Source organism: Lissotriton vulgaris, chromosome 5 (genome assembly GCF_964263255.1).
Source record: "Lissotriton vulgaris chromosome 5, aLisVul1.2, whole genome shotgun sequence".
Taxonomy (NCBI): Eukaryota; Metazoa; Chordata; class Amphibia; order Caudata; family Salamandridae; genus Lissotriton; species Lissotriton vulgaris.
Window position 1 is genome coordinate 1,948,081,572 of NC_141693.1, and position 13,039 is coordinate 1,948,094,610.

At 49.2% G+C, this 13,039-nt stretch overlaps 1 protein-coding gene across 1 annotated transcript in view; it reads left to right on the forward strand.

Annotated features, from left to right (window-relative positions):
* Positions 1-13,039, forward strand: part of PRRC2A (proline rich coiled-coil 2A) — a 1,005,169-nt gene that overhangs the window by 886,602 nt on the left and 105,528 nt on the right. The window contains exon 20 of the mRNA XM_086919885.1: positions 11,189-11,338. Within this exon, the coding sequence (XP_086776011.1) occupies positions 11,189-11,338 (150 nt within the window). The remainder of the gene's footprint in view (positions 1-11,188; positions 11,339-13,039) is intronic.

Here is a 13,039-nt window from a genome sequence, read left to right on the forward strand (position 1 = left end):
AATTCTGAAAGTCGCACAATTTACACAAATGCCCGAGGGGCACGGAAAACCATATACTACAAAAGTGGAATGCGAAATTCTAGCAGGTAAGTAGGCTTTAGGATCGCTAGGACTGGACTACTGAACCTTCAGATTACAAGCAGGAGGCCTAGGGAGATCGGGTGCAGAGTGTGCACTCTCACGCGGGATGCGGGACAGTCTATGGATGCTAGATTTCGTAAAGTTAGTATTATCGGACGAATCCGACTAGGTAGAGCTGAAACGAAAAAGGATCTGGACACTTAGATAGTTAAGCTATGCTGGAGCACCGAAATGCTCAGGTTACCTAGCCCTGGGGCTGCGGCTGCATAGGGCTGAAAAGACGCCGGGAATCCCCGTTGCAGTCTATGGAGCCTGAAAGAAGTTGTTGCTGGCAGGCGACCAGTGATGAAGTTCGATGTGATCCAAGCCTGGATCGGTGATGAAGGCTACCTGTAAGCAGAGGGGACCAAGTTCTGAATCACTAGCCAGTGATTAGATGGGCACCAGGATGGCACCGGATGGAGTTACCTCGACCAGGTGAGTGGGTGACGCTGGGCTCTGCAGTCTCTCGGACCAGGAGGCGTTGTCGGCGACCAGGATGGAGGTGCGAGCTGTCCCACGAAGGTATCTGCTGTCGGCGATGCTGGACCCAGGATTGGGGCAACAACTCTTGGTAAATGCAAGCCCACGCGTTGGACTCAAAATGGCGTCTGGAGTGGACCAGGAGGGTCCGGGGTGCTCCTCTGTTGGAGGGGAGCAAGGGCCAGTCTGGAGCAACCGGACCAGCGATGGAATTGTCGTCGTTCGTCGTCAAGAGGGCTACAAGCCAACAGGCAAGTAGCCGGACAACGCGGTGAGCAGATAAGAGCAGAAGGGCCCCACGCAGATCTCGTGGATGCTGGGGGGCTGGACTTTGGTGCTGGAGCTGCTCAGGGTTAGGGCTTCTCAAACCCCAATTGCATTCACTCGAGGATCCCTCGGCGGTCGTGCTGCATAAGCGTCGTGCAGTTCTGAAGATGGCCGGTCCCTCGAGGTCTCGTCACACCCACAGATCTCAGCTGGGCTGATGATGTAGGTAGAGGTCAGAGGTGCCAGGGAAGCCGGGTCTCGTCGTGCTGGTCGGTCGGATTCCGGAGGAAGGACGTGCAGCAAACCGCAGTGTTCTTAGTTGGTGCCCGCAGATGCAGGGTGACTACTCCTTAGTCACAAGGGAGAAATCTTGAGAAGAAGTCTTGAGTTCTGTTAGAATTGGGGGTCTCTGGTTGGCGCAGTGCAACACTGGCGACAAGCAGGGACCCTCTCCTCTAAGTCAGGGCAAAGGATTACTCCCAGAAATATCCCCTGCTCACCCTCTAGGTAGTGTGGCGCAAGCAGTCTAGGCTAAACTCTGGAGTACATAGGGTTAAACACTTGCAGTATCACACACAATAATCATCAACCCACCACACAATGACACTAGACTGTATTTCTGTAAAAATATCTTCTTTATATATATCTTTATATCAGGCTTGTAAATACAGTCTTGTTACTTTGAATGCAAGGTTCCAGTTGCTTTCAGCAATGTCACAGTTCTTAATCAGCTTATTCTCTTAGTCCCCAAATACGATGCTGTTAGGGACTTCTTACGTTCAAGGTTCAATGTTTCCACAAGGGGAATTGCTTCGGCTGCCTCGGTGCATCTCCGACGGGTGAAATAGGCCCGACCGGCCCGGGCTCAAGCTTCTGGCGGGAGCGGCGGCAGGTTGGTTTGATTCCGGTTCTCAGTGCGAGTGCCACACGCCGCAGCTGTTTCTCGGACAGCGGCAGGTGGTCTCAGGGGCACAAGACACGGAGGGGTGCAAGCAAGCACCGGGCACAGCCTTTCTTCACGTTGCGAGCTGCGGCTCGGGACACAGTCACGGTGCTCGGGCCAGCGGGGCTGGTCGTTGCGATGCTTCTGGGCCTAGCAGGCGGCAGTCACGGTGTTTAGAGGGATGGCAATACCCAGCTTGAGGGAGAGCGCGATGGTCACAGCGCACTCCGCTTTTCCCGGATCAGCGTGCAGGGGGAAAGCAGCGTTTCACAGCGGTTCTTCTGTCAGCGGAAGTAGCGCCCAATGTTCCTGGGGCACAGTTCAGGGTGCAAGTTCCACAGCAAGCCCTTGGAGATCTCTTAGCAGAGTTTGGCACAAAATTCAATAAAGCAAAAGTCTCTTTCAGTCTTTCCTTCTCCTCTCCTTCTGCAGCAAGGCACCAGACACAGGCCAGAGACAGCACTCCTCCTTGTAGTCTTTCCAGGTCCTTCTCTTCGGGCAGAGTTTCTTCTGTAGCGCAAACAGGATCTAATTTACAAGGAGCAGGGCTCCTACTTTTATACCCCATTTCCTTTGTCTTCTCAGGCCAGGGGGGCCTCTGCATAATTTCTTTCAGTCTCTAAGCTCTTGTTGGGTGTACTCTGGTGTCTTCTTTCAGTGTGAGGGGCAGGCACATCAGACGCTCCACAGGAGGTGGAGCCAGCATTGTGTGGCCAGGGTCAGCCAGGAGTACCTTGTTGATGGGGCTTTCACCACCTGTCATCCCCCAGCCCTGTCACTCACACATCCCAGACAGTCAGATACACATCCTAGCAGAGGCGGGCTGAAATGGTTAGGCAAGCAAATGCTAACTTTCTAAAAGTAGCATTTGCAAACACAGGATCTTAAAATAAACTTTACTAAAAGAAGTATTTTATTATTCTGAGTTCAGGCATACTAAACATTATTTTCTACCATAGCAGTATTGGCATTTACAAGCCCTGGCACTCCTGGTGCACTCTACTGGGGACTGATAGTAAATCCAATGACCCAATCAAGAATATCAATTACAGATACACTTTGTACAGGGAGAGCATATGCACTTTAGCACTGGTCCGCAGTGGTAAAGTGCCCAGAGTCCTAAACCAACAAAAACAGGTCAGAGGAAATATAGTTGGAAAAAGGCAAAAGGTTTGGGATGACCCAGCAGGAAGGGCCAAGTCCAACAAGTTCCTTTCGTAGAAAGTAGTTTCAGGATTCAAAGATGATCTAATTTGGAAGGGTCCCCGCTCCCACCTTTATACTAAAGAAAGGGGCTGGTACGGGACTAGGTCCTGCCCATGGGTGGGACCAGGAAGGGGGGTGGTTACACCCCTCTCCCATGCCGGACTTTCCCCAGTTCAGGGGCTGGTGTGCCCCTGGAACTGGTTCAAACTGGCAGATGCACAGTGAGCACCTTCCTATTCAGCCCTGCCTACCTAGGATACACAAAACCCTGTCTGGGATGGTGCTAGCACCGCCCCTGACAGGAAACCCTTTGTCCAAGCTCCCCTCGCTGGAAGGACTCCCAGCTGCAGGGGTCAGACTTGTGTCTGTAGTGGCAGCATCCATTTTGTGAGGCTCGAGTTAACTTTAACCGGGGTTCACAGTTACATACATGTCGTGTCCCTCTAGAAGGGTGGAATGCTAACCCCGTCGCCAGAATTGGCGAGGGGTTAGTATTCCAATTCGTATGACACCTTACTCGACATGTTTTGATAAAGCGATACCAAAGATAGCAAATAACTGCAAGGATTATAATGCACTTAAGAGTATATGGTACGCGTTATCATAGAACAGCTATTAGGACTTGGTTCCGCAAGCTGCAGACGGGCTCAGCTCATGCCAGAGCACCATCTCACATAATTCCACGCACTCTGCCTTCAGGATTGTTAAGGCCTGCCATAGGAGTGACTGATAGGAATACATGGGTCCATTTTAGGGTTAGATATAGGTATACTATATCTACAGCAAAGGGTGATTACACCACTTTGCCCCAGCTGTCGTGCAGCCAGTTGTCAGATTTAGATGGCCAGCCAGGGGTGGCATAATACATGCTGCAGCCCCTGGTAGGCCCTGGGTACACCTATGCCCCGAGTTACAGGGTCTGATAAGGTGGCCCAGTACCAATTGGTAAATGCACCGAAGGTACACGTGTTAATTTAGTGAGAGAACAGCAAGGCTGTGGGTCTGATTAGCAGGCCCACAGCCAGAGAAGTCGTAAACCAGTGAAGCAAAAAGCAAAAATCTGGGGTGATCATAGGATTGCAGACCCCACTCTCCTACATGGGCAACCACCGCTAAGGAGGTACCTGCTATTTATTCTATGCACAGATATGAATTCAGCAGCCCACATGCCTTGAACGGAATATGCTACTTACCAGTATGCATCTGTTCTTGTCATGTAGGGCTGCTGACATTCATATCGCCCGCCCTCCTCCCCGGTGCCTGTCGCAGCTTTAGCACTCAGAATCATTCTCAGGCATGGTCATCATTTACTGTATTACACTCCATCTCTGCCACAATGGCGAACAATAATCTGAAGATGGAGAGGATGCCCATGCGCACTGTAGTCCAGGGGAGGAGCCACCTATCTCGTGATACTTCGAAGACTCTTCCAGGACAACAATGTGCAATCATCCGGATCCAACACTAGGTGGCGATCTATGCATAGATATGAATGTCAGCAGCCCTACATGCCAAGAACAGATGCATACTGGTAAGTAGCATATTCCTTCCTTCCATAGGCTAACATTGACTGGCTTTCACTGAAATTTCTTGGAGTTTTGAAACTTTTAGAAATTCATCCAAAATCAGCCGAATAACAAAATCCAAATTACTCACCTGTGGTCAGGCGAGAAGCCAGTACTGTACCTTTTAGCCCTGTACTGAACCACAAAAGTAATCCTAACTGTACTTACCAGTTACCTACATTTTCTTCCATAGGAAACCATTGACTGTTTTTCGCTGAAATGTTTTCTAAGTGTCGATTTTTGCAAACTACAAATACTCCTCAAAATTATACCAACTACTAAAACCTAATTACTTACCTGTCTTAGGTAGAGGTCCTAGTCCTGAACCTAGGAGTCCAGTACTAGATTACAAAAGTAACGAGAACGTACTTTACCAGTGACTTGAGTTTTCTTCCATAGGATAATATTGCTAGTTTTTCACTGAAAAGTTTCTAAGTGTCAACTTTGAAAATACATTTATATTCTTTAAAAAATCACAACTGTACCCAAAATGCTCTTACTTAACTGTTTACAGCTTAGAGCCCGGGACTGAATGCAGGATGCAGTCCTGCGGTTAGAAAAGTAATCCATAAAGTAATCAACTGCATTTATGTTGAAAAACCCATTGAGCTCAATGTTACATTTTTTTTAGAATTGTGTTGCCAATTGCAACCCCAGTAGCTATTGTACTTACCAAGTCTATTGCCTTTCTGCAAAGTAATTACCTATAGTCAGTCATATTGAGAAAAGTATATTTTTATACCTGTTGGTTCTAAAAGAAAACAACTATATCTTGTCATACAAAAACAATTGGCCTAGAGTTCAGTTCTTGAGTGTGTGAAACCTTTTACTAACTGAGTGGATACAACAAGTGCTTTACACTGTCCCCTGATACTGCCTTACTGCTCGACCAAGCTACCACTTTAGAGAGTAAGGTCATATCTGACCTTGACATCTGTCATACCTCGGGATATTTTGGTCCAGTATATATAGAGCCACTTTCTTACAACGTTTCATCACAGAGTGAAAGCCGTACAGTGTTTATGCAACTAATAGGGATGATGGCCTCTTGCATATTCATAGTACCTCACGCAAGTCTCCAGATGCACTCCTTACAGGAATGCTTAGCATGTCAGTGGAACCAAGCTCAAGGTCGGTTAACAGATCTGGTGTCGGTGGACGGCCGCACACATCGCTCTCTGCAGTGGTGGAACACCCACAACCTTTCCAAAGGGCGATCGTTCCTAGAGCCGGTTCCACAAATCATATTAACAGAAGACGCTTCGCTCTCCGGCTGGGGAGCTCTTCTACTACATCATCACACCATACAGGGCAGGTATGTAAGAAAGTGGCCTGTATATACTGGACCAAAGTAAGGTACAGTATGCACAGAGTCCACAGTCCCAAGAGGTATGGCAGAGGCTAAAGTTGGATATAACCATAATTCTCAAAGTGGTAGCTTGGTCAAGCAGTAAGGCAGTGTCTGAAGACAGTGTTAAGCGTTTGTTGGACACACTCAGTCATCAATTGCTCTCATACACTCAAGAACTGAACTCTAGGACAATTGATTTGTACATAAAAATATATAGTTACTTTATTTTAGAACCACAGTAGGTCTCATAAATATTTTCTCAGAATGAGAAGTTGCAATTGAATACTTTCAGATAGCAATAGACTTAAGAATGCAATAGTTACAGTTGTTGCAATATGCAACACAAGTTAAACACAAAATAACATTGAGCTCAATGGGAGGTTTTAAGTAAATTAAATAAAATCCCTTTACAATTGTTTCTCTTGGATCCTGGATTCAGCCCTGGTGCATTTCCTGTAAACAGTTGAAAGAAATCGTTATTGTCACGCAGGCGATTTTTAAGGAATATTTGTAAGTTTTTAATTTCGACAGAAGAAATTCTGGCAGAAACCAGGCAATGTATTCCTGTGGAGGAAAATTGGGTTAACAGCAAATCACGGTTATAATTACTTTTGAGTGTCAGTGCTGGGCACAAAGATCCAGCATTAGGGTCTCTCCTGATCACAGGTGAGTAAAGTAGTTTTTAATGTTCAGACGATTTTTAAGGAATATTTCAAAATTGCAAAACTCAACACTTAAAAGAAATTCTGAGTGAAACCCAGCCAATGTTACACTATGGAGAAAATCAGGTTATCGGTCTTTGAGTAAGTACTCGGCTGGCAGAGTTAAGGTTCTGGGGTAAGACTCAGGGGTCTCCCAGGGTCAGGGGAGTACAGTTGTTACATCCTCAGCGGCACAGGGACAGCCGGGTGCAAAGAGAATAGGCCCAATGTTAGGCTATGGCGGGCATGGGGCCTTTGGTTGGTGGCTGCTAGCAGGCAGAACACGCGGCTGTGGGAGCTATGCTTCTGATCACTTACACAGGGTAAGTGGGGAAGTAAGACAGGACAGATGTTGCACTCCCAGTGGCGGTCAGGCGGCTGGGTGCAGGGTGCTTTTGGGCCGTCGGGCGGTCGGGCGCCCAATGTATTTCAAGTGGAAAAGCTGGATGTTGAACAAAGGCTGCAGACTCTGGGACGGAGATTCTTCAGATTCGACCACCACTTCGAGAAGTACGTTTGGAAGCTGGAGGTTAGGTAGCCACCCAGAAGTTGGGCACAGGGGGCCGTGGGGCGCCGGGTGCAGGGTGGTCTTTGTCCACTCAGGCACAGGCCGGTCTCAGTGGGTGCAGTGTGTGCTGGATTCGCAGTTCCTGGCTGGCACCAAGGGTTGTTGCTGTTTGAGCAGAACCACTGCTCGTAGGAGTCCCAGTCTTTAGATGAGCAAGGCAGTCAGGTCCTCCGGAGTTTTCGAGGTTGCTGACCACTGGAAACGCCAGGGTTTAGCAGGAGCAGGTTCAAGGATCAACAGGCCGGTAGGGCTGGGGCCAAGTCAGTTGGTGTCGTCCTCCTCTTGTTAGTAGGTGCACGGCAGGTCTTCTTTCTTTTTGTTCTTCTTCTTGTTTCAAAATCGGGATCTGAGGAAGGAAGGTTCAGGGTGCCCCTAAATACTAAATTTAGGTGCGTTACAGGTAGGGCAATGGCAGGGACCAATGGGTCCCTGTCCTGGGATGAGTACACCCCCTATCCTGCCTTTCTCCAGTGGGAGGGGGGCAGGAGCCTAGCTCTGATTGGGTAGGGCTCCCCATCCTCAAGATGGCGGGAGCCCAGAGTTGTGCTTCACCTCGCCTCTCCTACCTGAGGGGTGGAGTTGGCAGAGGCTGGCACACCTCCTTTCCTCCCCTAGGGTTTCCCGCCTGTCTTCCCGCCAGAGTGGGGGTCAGATCTGTTGGGGGCCAGTTGCTGAGTACAGGAAGTGACCTGGAGAAGCTCACAAAGGCAACATGCCTTTGAAGCTTCCCCTGCCTTCAAAGGCATGTTGGAGCACATTAGAAGCTATCTGAAGGCTATTTACGTCTTGGAAGCAAGGATTGTTAACTATCATCCACAAAGTGGCCAGATCTCTCCGTTCAGCCGCTCCTCTCAAGTCCTCCCACGTTTGGGTTTGGAGTGCGTTCTTCCGGCGCCTTACTGCCTGCTTATAAATTAATCTGCAGTTTATGACCCTTTGTTTATCCCTTGGCTTATTTTTGAGAGCAGCTCTTAGATTCCTCTGGGCTAGAGAGCACCCTCTATTAAACCACTTGGGCTCATTCTTTCTCTTGCCCTGCCATGTCGTGTGCATAAGGCCATCTATCAGCCGCCCTATCTCTTGAAATGTCTCCACTAACGGGGGTCCGTTCACCGCTAAGTCTAGACACACCTCCAGGTACTGTTTCCCCTCTTCCACAAGGGACTTATAGAAACTTTCTCCATTAAGCCTAGACCATTTCAGGAGCCTACCTTGGTCCGTGACCGTCTCCCTATTAATCCCCACCCCCTCCTTATAGCCTTACTAACATTTGTCACTGCCACCATCAATGTTAGTGGGTTGTGGTCACTAAAACCACTCCACTCAATGGCAAAACCCAGCAGGCGTTTTTTTAACAGGTGGGACACAAGTATGAAATCAATATATGAACTGCATCCTCTTCCTTTAAAGGTGGGGTTAGCCTGCTTATTGGGTTCAATGGGTAATAAATCCATTGAATGTTCCATTGTATGTCTTTTCAATACCCTACTCAGTTCCCTTCCTTCCACCGTATGCTCAAAATGTGCTCCCTCTTCTAGATTACATGAGGACCAGTTTTCTGTAAACGGTATCAATTTCGGGCACGGGTGACAGTTAAAATCCCCCGCTATTAAGATCAGTGGAGCCATTGCACCCTGGTCCTGCTCTCTCTGTGACCCAAGTCTTTCGTCCAGCTCGCCTGCTCTACATCCTCTCGCATTGTAAAAATTGACCAAAATTAAATTAAGGTCCCTATTTTTAAACTGTACAGCTACCATACATTCCAGATTCCAGTTTAGGTCCTACCAGACCCCTTCCAAACCCAAATGCACCAATATTAGGAGACCACCCCTTGCTCTACCCACGGTGGACCTGCTTGCTGGGACCCCGAAGGACTTAAACCCAACTAAATGGAAGTTAGTGTGATCTACTTCCCAGGTTTCCTGCACACAGATTATATTAAATCTGTTCATGTAATCAAGCCTCTCAGTGTTTTGAAATTTGGCAGATAAACCCGCCACGTTCCAGGACACTAATTCAAGGGCGCTCCATTGACCACTAATGGGGGGACAAATGGTCATTGTGGGATCGTTATTTATTTGGGCATCCTTAAATCTAACTGGATGTGAGTTACATAGTGCCAACTGTTTCGCATTCAGAGGTACGCCATCCAGATGCTCCCCTACTTGTGATATTAAATGTGTCTCCCCTTCTTTACCTGTCTCTTCCTATAGTAGTCAGTCTATTCGCTGAGGTGTCTTCCCCAGCCAAGTGGCACGTATTTGTTAAACAACGGGAGTACAAGCCCTCCTACTTTCCTCATTGGGGCTACCAGGCTTATCATATGTATGTGCTCCCAGTGCGACCGTTTCCGGTAACTCACTCCTATCTCTATCGGCTCCTCCTCTCCATCTGTCTGGCTGCGCCATCCTCCCCCTAAAGGCTTCCCAGTGCCCACCATTGGGCCTAATGTTTACTGGCTTGTAAAAATAACTTCATTCTTGCACCTGGATGCTAGATCGTGAACCTATCTTGGGGCCTTGGGTAACATAATGTGCTGCTTTTGGGTCTTTAAAGTTCACAACAATGCAATCCCCTGGTATGGTTTTTTGCCTATTTCCCACCCAACTCACTCTCCTCACAAAGAGAATCTTACAGTGGGCATCTCGGGGCAGAGGTCTATTATGATTTAGCCAATATATTGTTTTATTTTTCATTTGATCATAAGATTCCTCTGCTTCCAATTTTAATTCAGGGACCCCGGTCAGGACAGCAACATATGGCAAGCAATCTGGGGGTAAATCTAAGTGGGGATACAATTTCTTTACCTTGTTTCTTTCACTATCGTCGTTACAAGGCACCCCCTGTGGCCTAACACAATCAGAAGTTCCCCTACCTTCGGTCCCCCCCCCCTGATTTATTCATAACCAATGGTTGCACAACACTGTCTATCGTCGGTGGGACGGTGAGATTTGAACCAGATGCACCCTCCCTTTCGCCCTACCTTCCTGATTTCTTCAAATGGCCACTCTTCTCTATTTTGTCGTCAGTACTACCCAAAGTGTGCATTATTAATCCCTCTGCCTTCCCAAGTCTCTTCTCAATTTCAGAAAGGGTTTGCTTTCTATTCCTGTCCTCCCTCCCCTCCTCAATTGCTATCCTCTGATTAAGGGTCATCTAGCCATGTCTTTCCCTTGTGGGTGGTTGCCCTCTATGTTGTGGTGGCTTGGAGGTTTGTTGTCCCTGTCTGTCTTGGGACTGGTCCCCTTCCTTGCTTAGGATGGGGGTGATGGGTTTCCTATGCGTTCCATGACCCTCACGCATGTTCCGTGCCTCGGGGGCACAGGGGTGGGAGGCTGGCAGGGTGGGTGCGCAGGACTCTACTTGTTTCTTCTTCTTTCTCTGCCTTGGTTTATGCGGTGTTGACACTACGGTGGTGGTGTTAGTCACAGTCTCTTTCCAAATTTTCTGCTCTTCTGACACTGTTCCCATGCTTCCACAGTTTTTTATCTGGTGGTTCCGCGTTGTAGTGCGGAAAAGTTCTCCGAAGAAAACTGACTTAGGCGCGCCGGGACGGGTGTTATGTGACCTTGCTGACGTCACATGCGCGTACGAGGCCTGGGCGGAGTCGCGTGATGTCACCCCGCCCCTGGCGCGCAGGGCTGCTGTGGCAAAAAAGTTTCCGGATCCAGTCTCACGCCTGGGAGTAATTCTACGTGAAGGAATCTGCGGCTAGAATCATCTCTACCAGATACATCGTTACCGAAGGTAAGTAGCTCGTACAACAATCCATTGCTACTCCTGCATCAAAGCGTAGAACTGTCCATGAATTGTTCATTTATGCCATTGGTCCTCAAGTCATTTATATTTTACTGAGCCCTACCCTAATCTATACTTCACCTCTAACTATTTATGTTGAAGGTATGATGCATAATGGTCAGTAGCTTTGGTTTTAGAGAATATATTGCGTGGTAAGTTACCTGTCCTTGTCTTACTTCCTTTCAGGTGGTGCTTTCCATGGTGGACTCTCAGCTTCCTATGATGAATTTCAGCTCCATGCAGCAGCCACCATCCTTAATGCCTGTTGGACAAGCAATTCAGCAGATTCAGACCCAGAACTTGTCCATACGCCCCCCTAACCAGCTACACACCCAGGTGCCTGACAGCGAGTTTCGTTCTTTTAAATGTTTGTTCTTCACTCTACATGTAGATCTGAAAGAATTAGTTAGTTATAGATTCCTTACCTTAGAATTAAACCCAGGTGTCAGACTGTATCCAGAAGGTTTTTCGTCCGCAGTACCCCTGCGTGTGGGAAGGTGGCGTCAGTCGACTCTGCGTCCGTCGTCTGCATCGTGGTCGCTGGGATGACGTTGCAGTAGCTACATAGACGCCGCCCTCGCGTGCTGCTGTCAGTTCTTTGATTTTCAGCGCCAGCAAGTGCATATCCGGAGGGAGCGGTATCCCCAGTCACTTTTTGACAGAGTTTTTGCGACTTTTGTCGACTTCGTTTTTGAGTCCCAACCGACTCCTGGTGCACAAAGGATGCCCGGTTTCAAGGTCTGCTGTTCCTGTACCCGACTGATGTCGATGACGGATCTGCACTGTGTGTGCCTCTACTGCCTGGAGCGCGACTGACCCCAAGTCGTGCTCAGACTGTTGAACCATGGTCCTGAAGTATTTCTGGGATTGGTCCCGAAAGCTCCTCGAGGTCCGGCAGTTGGCTCCGCGTCGCTCAAGTTCCTGCTCGCATGGGAGGTCGAGGGACTGATTGCGGAGTCATCATCACTCCTCTTCTAAGTCTTCTCATTACGGGTCAGGTAAGGCGAAGCACAAGAAGAAGTTGAAGAAGCATCGTCGCTCTTTGACTTCCCCCTCATCCGTCGGCCGGCGATACCTAGGGTGTGGGTGGTCCCCACCCTGCAACTCCGGCCTTCCAGGGACAGGGAGTGACCCCAGCCCAGCTTCGTCAATTTTACAAAGCGATACTCTCCATCTTTGGGCAGCCCTACTCCGCCGGCGCACCTTCGGGCCCTGCGTACTTGGCTGGGGGCCCTGGGTCTTCGGCCTCTGCATCGCAGGGCCCCCTTGGATCCAGGCCTGGGTCTGGATCGGTGCCAGTCGAACCTCATTACACTTCAACCGGTGCCGGTTCCACCAGTGACGTTAACTCCTGCTTCCGCCCGATGTGGACACAGAGCCAGACCGGCATCGGCCGACGCCGGATCCAGCACCAATGGGTACTTTTGTCCCTGTCTTCCACCCTGGCCATTTTCAGCCAGATTGACAGCCAGACGAGGGTGAGGTAGACTGGGAGGGGTCAAGTGACCCTTTGACAGACCAGTTGGAGGACGATCTGGACTAGGGAGTGGAACTGGGGGTTGCCAGTGGTCTGGATTACTCCCCAGACCTAGGCATCTTGTCTCCTCCTACCGTGGCTACGGAGGAGGGAGCGTGATGTTGCATAGGTCGGCCGATGCTCTCCACCTGGAGCTACCTACGGTGGCAGTCAGGACTAACCTCCTGAGGTCCTTTAACCAGCAAAGAACTCTTCGGAGCCCCTGCTGCCGTTTAATGAAGCCCTCATGGACATCCTTTTGGGCACGTGGTCCAGGCCCAAAACAGGGGCTCCTGTGGACAGGATGATTGCCAGACACCACCGCGCGACCCCCCCCCTTTCCTCTCCCAACACCCCACCCCTGAAAGCTTGGTGGTTCAAGCCTCCAGTTCTAAAGGTGCATTCCCAACTGTACCAACCCGAAAGGGAATTCAAAAAGCTGGACCACCTTGGGAAGAAATGTTTTCTTTCGCCAGCTTGGGACTGCAGTCTGTAAACACTGCATGTCTGTTGGGCCGTTA